Raw genomic sequence first — 9,544 nt, 5'->3', positions numbered from 1 at the left:
AGGCTATTTCCCTAAACCTCCATGCAGCTCGTATATTTTTCCGCCAAGGGGTGAGAACGTAATGATTGTGAAAACGATTATTTATTTTTGATAATTATAATTTTATTTCAGTTAGTTTTTCAATACCTGTTGTTAGTTTCGTTTCGTTTTAGTTTTAGTTTTATTTTATTTCAGTTTACGAAATTGTTTTTTCATCAATCGTTTTAGTCTTAGTTTTAGTTTTCATTTACGAAAATAACCTTGGTGTGCAGAGCAGGGCGACGCGAGGAACAGTATTAAGAACTGCTGCTTTAGAACATTGACTTTGAAACTTGTGAATCCATTAGAATCGTTAGAAGACAGAATCGCGATTCATATATGAATAGATTTTTACGTGCACCTCTAGTTTTCTCTTCCTCTTCTCTAAAGCAGCGCAGCATGGCCTCGCCCCCTTTGCTGCCTTTTCCCAAGGGCAGGGTTTATCAGGGTTTGTGACGTCACGAACCCGGGAAGTAACTCGTTGTAGTCCCTACCAGCCGTTTTTGTAAGCATTAAACTGCCAGAATTTTAAAAGACTATATCTCTGTTTGCATTGAACTTTCAGCTTCGTAACTTTGCAGATATTGTTTATGCTCAAACAGCAACATTACACACCAACAAACGTTAAAAAAGTGAAATTGCAATGAACCACCCTTTTAATTAATTTATTTTTAAAGTGTACAAAATTTTATTTCTCTCTCTCCCTCTCTGGGATTTGTTTATAAGGATAAGGACACTTTTTCACTATTTCAGATTTGCAAGTACAATTTTTTCATAAATATTTGTTTATTTTTACTACCATAATCTGCAACCATTTTTCTCATGTTCATGTGCTGGTATGCAATAAATGTTGAATGTTGACTTTAAACTGACATAAACTGACATATTGCAACTGTGTGATTATTTTAATTGTTTTGAACACATAGCAAGAGAGCATGAGTTAAAAAGATGAAATACAAAATTTATCAGTACACTACATTTTTAAACACATAGCATTTGCGCTTTTACTGATTCTTCTATATTTCAGTTTAAAAATGTAAAACTGAAAATGTATGTCATAAAAATGTAAGCAATGCACACTGAAAATTAACGTTAACTGATACACATTTACAAATTTGTATTTGGCATAAGTAGAAATAGAACAGTGTGATCGTGGTTAATGAAGTGAGAATATATTGCATGGCATTTTGCATCCAGTCTTAAATCGACTTTTTTAAAGCAAGCAGACTCAGGCCAGTGTTGGGGTCTCTAACACACCGCTCCACAAGTTGCAAGTATGTGAGGTTCTCTTGTGTGTTGGGATCAAAGAAACCTTTGGTGTCATCATCTGGATCGGAGAGGACCTTGTTCATCTCCTCATCAAAGTACCCTCTTTGGTAAGCCACCTCCACAGGAACACGATGGCTGTGCACAGGATCAATGATGCCCCCAGTGGCGATCTGAGCTTCTAACAGACGAATACCGTGGTCCTTGACGATCAGTTCTTTTTTCAAGGCCTGAAACAAGGAGATTATGTTCCCTGTGTTAGGGTCCGTGTAACCAGTGACCGCCCGTTCTGCAGAGAGCAGTTTGTTTTTCCATTCTGCCCCAACAAGTCCTTCAGCCACTGCCTGTTCTACTGACAGCTTTTTATTCTTCACTGGGTCAATCATGAAGCCAGTGGCAGCCTGGGCCTCAAGCAAAACCAGAGATGTTCCAGGTGTCAGAAGTCCCTTATTTTTGGCTTCGACGATGTTCATGGTTTGTTTGGTAGACTGCACAAATACACCAGCGATGCTATTTGTTCCTTTCAAGTATTTTCGCACAGAGTCCATTTCACTTACATGATCAACTGTGACTTTTCCGGAAGTTAGGTCCTTGTAAATTTTCTCATCAATGACTTTGGATTGCAGCAACTCATCAGCACTCACGTCCTTTCTGATACCTTGAAAATTTTGTTTTTGGGTTGTCTCTGTTGTTGTTATTGTTGTAATGGTTTGGGTGCTTGTTCCTGATTTCTGTGATACCACTGTCAGAACTATTTCTAAAAACTGTTCTATCGTTATTGTATCTGATTTAAACTGCTGCACCAGTTCTCTCCTCTTTTCCTCAGAAATGTAATTTGAGTACAGCAGATCCCAGAGTGTCACCAGCTGTCCTTGGAATTTACCTCCCGCTTTCTTTGTGGTTGTAGATTTAAGGATATTCTTTGTATGTTCATCAATGAAGAAGTAGAACTCGCCCTTTTTCGCAATCACAAGGAGGCTCAGGCCAGTGTTGGGGTCTCTAACACACCGCTCCACAAGTTGCAAGTATGTGAGGTTCTCTTGTGTGTTGGGATCAAAGAAACCTTTGGTGTCATCATCTGGATCGGAGAGGACCTTGTTCATCTCCTCATCAAAGTACCCTCTTTGGTAAGCCACCTCCACAGGAACACGATGGCTGTGCACAGGATCAATGATGCCCCCAGTGGCGATCTGAGCTTCTAACAGACGAATACCGTGGTCCTTGACGATCAGTTCTTTTTTCAAGGCCTGAAACAAGGAGATTATGTTCCCTGTGTTAGGGTCCGTGTAACCAGTGACCGCCCGTTCTGCAGAGAGCAGTTTGTTTTTCCATTCTGCCCCAACAAGTCCTTCAGCCACTGCCTGTTCTACTGACAGCTTTTTATTCTTCACTGGGTCAATCATGAAGCCAGTGGCAGCCTGGGCCTCAAGCAAAACCAGAGATGTTCCAGGTGTCAGAAGTCCCTTATTTTTGGCTTCGACGATGTTCATGGTTTGTTTGGTAGACTGCACAAATACACCAGCGATGCTATTTGTTCCTTTCAAGTATTTTCGCACAGAGTCCATTTCACTTACATGATCAACTGTGACTTTTCCGGAAGTTAGGTCCTTGTAAATTTTCTCATCAATGACTTTGGATTGCAGCAACTCATCAGCACTCACGTCCTTTCTGATACCTTGAAAATTTTGTTTTTGGGTTGTCTCTGTTGTTGTTATTGTTGTAATGGTTTGGGTGCTTGTTCCTGATTTCTGTGATACCACTGTCAGAACTATTTCTAAAAACTGTTCTATCGTTATTGTACCTGATTTAAACTGCTGCACCAGTTCTCTCCTCTTTTCCTCAGAAATGTAATTTGAGTACAGCAGATCCCAGAGTGTCACCAGCTGTCCTTGGAATTTACCTCCCGCTTTCTTTGTGGTTGTAGATTTAAGGATATTCTTTGTATGTTCATCAATGAAGAAGTAGAACTCGCCCTTTTTCGCAATCACAAGGAGGCTCAGGCCAGTGTTGGGGTCTCTAACACACCGCTCCACAAGTTGCAAGTATGTGAGGTTCTCTTGTGTGTTGGGATCAAAGAAACCTTTGGTGTCATCATCTGGATCGGAGAGGACCTTGTTCATCTCCTCATCAAAGTACCCTCTTTGGTAAGCCACCTCCACAGGAACACGATGGCTGTGCACAGGATCAATGATGCCCCCAGTGGCGATCTGAGCTTCTAACAGACGAATACCGTGGTCCTTGACGATCAGATCTTTTTTCAAGGCCTGGAACAAGGAGATTGTTTTGCCTGTGTAGGGGTCCATGTATCCAGTGACTGCTCGTTCTGCAGAGAGCAGTTTGCTTTTCCATTCCATCCCCACAACGCCTTCAGCCACCGCCTGCTCTACTGAAAGCTTTTTGTTCCTCACTGGGTCAATAATAAAACCAGTGGCTGCTTGGGCCTCAAGCAAAACCAGAGATGTTCCAGGTGTCAGAAGTCCCTTATTTTTGGCTTCGAAGATGCTCATGGTCTGTTTTGTAGACTGGAAATATACACCAGCTATACAGTTTGTTGCCCTAAGATATTTTTGAATAGATTCCATTTTGTTGATATCTTCATCATCTACTTCCTCATTGATAAGCTTACTCATCATTTCTATTGAGATGATTTGTGCCCCAAATAGCTCACTTGCTGACACTTGTCTTCTAAGACCTTTAAAGGAATGCTTTTTTGTGGTTACTTCAATTATCATTGCTGTCACCATTTCTGTTATCTCCTCTATTGATAGTTTCTTTTGTTTGTATTGGTCAAGTAATTCTTCCCTTTTCTCTTTAGATATATACTCTGAGTGTAGTGCATCCCAAAGTGATACACGTTTATCTGCAAACTTACCAGCATTGATGATCACTGATTTTTCTTTGAAGATCTTTATTAATTTTTTGTCACTGTAGGTTGAGGTTTCAGCACTCTTTTCAGTTACTGGGAGAAGCAGCAGGCTGGTGGTTGAATTCCTTTCACATTTCTTCATGAGTTGATGGTAAGTAAGAGGTTCTTTTGTTTCTGGGTCTGAAAACCCCTTTTCACTATTTATAGGATTTGCCAGAAGATCACTGGTCTCATTATTCAAGCATCCTTTCATTATTGCTTTCTGAACAGGCAGCCTGTAGCTGCCAATTGGATCAATAATTCCTCCTGTGGCAAGCTGTGCATCTAAGAAGTTCAATCCATGTTTTTGAGGGATGAGACCTTTTTGCATTGCTTCGAATAAGCATATTTGCTCATCTGTGTATGGGTCTGTGAAGCCAGTGACAGCACGTTCAGCCAATAATAAGTGCTCTAATATCTCTGGTCCAATAAGCTGAGCTCTGACAGCCTCCATGACTGTGTGATGTGTGTTTTGGATTGGATCGATAGCATATCCAGTTGCTGCCTGAGCCTCAAGCAACAACAGTGCTGCATCGGAAGTGAGTAATCCTTCAGTTTTTGCCATGTATAAACTTAACACTTTTCCTGATGGATGAAGCTTTACTCCAGCAATGCTTCCAGTGCCTTTCAAGTACCTTTGAACAGATTCAAGTTGAACCATGTTTTCAAGTGTTTCCTTACCATGTTGCAGCTCATTGTAAGTTTTGGTGTCAATGATTCCAGAGTCATGCAGCTGTTGCACAGAAACAGGTTTTCTCAGGCCCATAGTTGTCTGAGAATTAGCTTCTTTCTTTTCTATTGTTTGAATAGTTTTGGTAACTATGCTGACAACATCCTTGATATGTATCTTGCCCAAACAATATTGTTCAAAGTACTGCTGCCTTTGTTCATCTGTGAAGTATACAGAATGTATTACTTCCCAAAGAGACAGTGATTTTCCAGAGAAATGGCCAACAGGAACAACAACACTGTTTTTCTCAAATTCTTCCTTAATCTCAGCATCTGAGAGAATTTTTTGTGATTTTTCTTGTGTTTTCCCTTTTTCAGCAACTGGAAGCAGGAAAAGACCAGTATCGGGGTCCTTGATGCATTGTGCCAACATTTCCATGTAGGTCAGATTTTCTTGTGTGGTGGGAGCAAAAAATCCTTTGGTGTCATCACTTTGATCAGCAAGGATCTTGTTTAAGTCAGCATCAAAATAACCCTTTTTGAAAGCAAATTCGAGTGGTAAATGTAAACCTGTTAAGGGATCAATGATGCCACCTGTAGCAATCTGGGCTTCAAGCAGACGTATGCCATGCTGCTTTACAATAAGGTCTTTCTTGATGGCTTCGAAAAGTGATATTGTCTTGCCAGTGTATGGGTCTTTGTAACCAGTCACTGCTTTCTCAGCAGCCAGGACTTTTTCATACAACTCTGGAACAATGACTTTCTGCTTCAAGGCCTCCTCAACAGTGAGTTTCTTGTCTTGTATTGGATCAATAATAAAACCAGTGGCAGCCTGTGCTTCAAGAAGACACAAGGCAGTGCCAGGGGTCAGATATCCCTCTTTTTTGGCTTGGTAGATGCTCATTTTCTGATTTGACTTTTGTAATAATACACCTGCTATACAGCTTGTTCCACTAAGGAAGTTCCTCACAGTGCCCATCTCAGTGAGGTCTTTGATTGTTAGCTTCCCTTCAAGCACATTTTTGTATGTTTTTTCATCTATTATTGCCGAATTCAGCAGCTCCAAAATGGAGACTTTTCCCCTGAGACCATCTACACTGAGGTCAGCATTTCTTTGTACTTCCTTGCTCTCAATGATCTCTAAAATAATTGTTATGATTTCTTCTATTGTGATTGTTTTGGACTTGTAACACTTTAACAGCTCCTGCCTTTTCTCCTCAGACAAATATTCAGAGTTGATGAGATCCCAGAGTGTCACTTTCTTGTTGCTGAATCTGCCGTATCTCACAGAGACATATGTGGTATGGAACACCTCTTTAATGCTGCCTCCTATTTTGACTCTCTTGTCATTTCCTTTGATTGTCAAGAGGCAAAGGCCTGTGCTTTGGTCAGTGACACATCTGGACATAAGCTGCATATAAGTAAGGTTTTCATGAGTGTTTGGGTCAAAGAATCCTTTTGTGTCATCAGCTGCATCGCAAAGGATCTGATTCATTTCGGTATCAAAATATCCTCGTTTATAAGCAATATGAACAGGAATGCGATGGCTATTTACAGGATCAATAATGCCCCCTGTGGCAATCTGGGCCTCTAGCAGACGTATACCATGATCTTTCACAATTAAATCTTTCTGCATTGCTTGGAACAGTGAGATTTTCTTGCCAGTGTAAGGATCTTGGTAACCTGTCACTGCCTTCTTTGCGGAGCTTAATTTTGCATGAAGATCAGCCCCTACCACTCGTGCCTTCACTGCTTCATCTACAGAAAACTTTCGATTAGCAATTGGGTCAATTATGAATCCTGTTGCAGCCTGGGCTTCAAGAAGAACAAGTGATGTTCCTGGCCTCAGAATTCCTTTTTGTCTGGCTTGGTAGATTGACATTATTTGGGAGTCAGGAAGCAGCACACCAGCAATGCTTGGTTTACCTTGTAGGTATATTTGCACAGATTCATTCTCTGTAACATCTTTTACCGTCTTTTTTCCTCCTCTGAGATCCTCTAGATCATGCTCTGTGATGATGTCAGCCTCGGCGAGCTGGTTTGCAGTTACTTTTTCCCTTATACCTTCAAAAACTGCATTAGCTGTTTTCACTGAATGTTCAATGATCTCTAGGACTTTGGTGACTATAATTTCAATTGTGAGTGTTTTGTTTCTGTATTTCTGGATAAAGTCTTGCCTTTGCTGTTCTGTGAAATATTCAGACATAAGCAATTCCCAGAGCGAAACAGTCATTCCCATGTATTTTCCACATGCCACTTTTACCATGACACCCTTGAAGACTTTTTTGATGTCATAGCCAATGAATGTGTGATTCAGACTGCTGGATGGATCCTGAATGGGCAATAATGTGAGTCCTGTAGAGGGGTCGATGACACAACGATCCAGCAGTTGCAGATATGTCAGATTATCGTTTGTGTTTGGGTCAAAGAAACCTTTAGTGTCATCTCCAGAATCCTCAAGGATGGCATTCATTTCCTCATCGAAGAAGCCACGCTTGTATGCTACATCCACAGGAACTCTGTGACTGTTTATTGGATCGATAATTCCACCAGTCGCAATTTGTGCCTCAAGCAATCGGATCCCATGCTCCTTCACAATCAGTTCCTTCTTCAGAGCTTGAAAAAGAGAAATGGTTTCACCAGTGTATGGATCCTTGTAACCAGTCACTGCACGTTCTGCTGCGAGCAATTTTGCATGGCACTCTGGCCCTACAAGTTTTTGTTTAATGGCTTCATCTACACTGTATGTCTTGTTTTCAACAGGGTCAATCATGAATCCAGTTGCAGCCTGGGCTTCCAGCAGAATCAAAGCAGAACCAGGCATGATTATTCCTTGTCTCATTGCCTGATAGATGCCCATTTTCTTGTTCGTAGAGAGCATAGCTACTCCCCCAATGCTCTTTTTACCTTCTAGATATTCTTTCACTGTTTCCATTAACATCACGTCCTGGGTGGTGGTTTTACCCTTATGCAGATCTTCAAATGTCTGTTGGTCAATTATTTTTGATGCCAGAAGCTCAGCGGAGGTTACACCTCTGCGAAGACCTTTAAATGTGATGTAAATCGGGAACAGCAGCAAACCTGTTTCTGGGGCTACAGTGCATTTCTTTATCAATGATGCATAGGTGAGGTTTTCTTGAGAGTTTGGATCATAGAATACTTTTAGAGCATCCACCTGGTCTCTAAAAAGATCTTTGTCATAGTGACCTTTCCCAAAGGCTTGTTCTTCTGTTAGGTAGCATTTTTCAATAGGGTCATAGATCCCTTTGGTAGAGATCTGTGCCTCAAGTAATCGAATGCCATATTCTCTTGGGATTACATCTTTTTGCATGGCCTGGAAGAGTGAGATTTGTTGGTTGGTGTATGGATCTGTGTAGCCTGTGATGGCCCTCTCAGCTAATTTAAGTTTCTCTTTCATTTCACGTCCCACAATGCCTTCCTTTACTGCATCTTCTACAGACCATGCCCTGTTTTTGACGGGGTCGATGATTCCTCCTGTTGCAGCTTGAGCTTCTACCAGTGCCAGATATGTTCCTGGCTTCAACAAGCGCTTCTTAAAGGCTTGGTATATTGTAATTGTTTCATTTGAATGTTCAAGGAACACTCCAGCTACTGGGCCCTGAGAACTGCAATTTTCCTGAGCTGGCATTTTTTTTTGTGGATTTTCTTGCACCAGGGTCTGTGGATTACATATGAATAATTATTAGTCATGCATGTAAAAACTAGTCTAACCTGTTCATTTAAGTTATCCATATATTTTGTTTACTGTATAAAAGGCAAAACTGTACACCACAGAACCCTGTTGAAACTTGTGTTTGTGCAAGCAATGAAAGTACCCCTTCACCCCTTTTATGACTTGTCCTCACAAGAAAAAACTTCTTGAGCATTGCATCATTTGGAAAAGTCTGCATGTGATTTGTTTAGCATGAACCTTGTAAGCACTGGAAAACTGGAAATACAGGATTCCGATGTATTCTTGAAGAATGTCAGGATAAAGAATCAATGACGCAGACAGGCTTTTCACTTGTCAGTTGTCATCAATTTAATTTTATTTTTATCCATGAACGTGATTGGATAGTGAGATATTAATAGGTCTCGTGACTTTCGTCAAATCGAATTGTGCATATACAATTTTAACCGCCAACTGTTTATAATGGCTGCTGGAAGTGCATTAGGCCTATTCAAGCATCAATTCAGTCGCATCTTCCTCTAACTGTGCCACGTTCGGTAAATTCCCACTCACTTATGAGATGCGCGATCTGCGCTGCCTCGTATGGCCTCGTCTCTCTCTCGCGTGCATTCTGCAGCAGTCACTTGGATAAGTTGTTGTTGACTTGTTGACTTTTGATGAGTTTGAACGCGTGATGAGCGCTGTGAAAAGTGCTTTATTGCAAAACACTAAAACTGGCACCGTTTTGGAGAGAAATGGACTCTCATTTTAACCCATTTCATGGCTGCACTTGCTAAATGAAGGCGGATTGTATAAAATGGATTTTTTTTTAAATGTTTATTAACGAGCTGCAGTTAATAGATGCAATATATTAACGCCAGGGGTCATCAATAAGGTGCAGATTTGGTCCTCAATTTGTGTTTCCAACACACTTTTTCACAACGCGCATCACGCGCTCAAACTCATCAAAAGTCAACAAGTTCCACAAGCAACAACGACTTATCCAAGTGACCGCT

General features: G+C 40.9%; 1 protein-coding gene across 1 annotated transcript in view; it reads right to left on the bottom strand.

Moving 5' to 3' along the window:
• Nucleotides 1-948: 948 nt before the first annotated feature.
• The window catches only part of LOC107656638 (epiplakin-like), an 11,363-nt gene continuing 2,767 nt past the window's right edge, over nucleotides 949-9,544 (bottom strand). The window contains exon 2 of the mRNA XM_016444561.1: nucleotides 949-8,537. Within this exon, the coding sequence (XP_016300047.1) occupies nucleotides 1,218-8,507 (7,290 nt within the window). The 5' untranslated portion in view covers nucleotides 8,508-8,537 and the 3' untranslated portion in view covers nucleotides 949-1,217. The remainder of the gene's footprint in view (nucleotides 8,538-9,544) is intronic.

The sequence above is a fragment of the Sinocyclocheilus anshuiensis genome, unplaced genomic scaffold (assembly GCF_001515605.1).
Source record: "Sinocyclocheilus anshuiensis isolate Anshui unplaced genomic scaffold, SAMN03320099.WGS_v1.1 scaffold1393, whole genome shotgun sequence".
Classification (NCBI taxonomy): domain Eukaryota; kingdom Metazoa; phylum Chordata; class Actinopteri; order Cypriniformes; family Cyprinidae; genus Sinocyclocheilus; species Sinocyclocheilus anshuiensis.
Note: the sequence above shows the minus strand (reverse complement) of the source record. Positions and strands in the feature narration are given on the sequence as shown.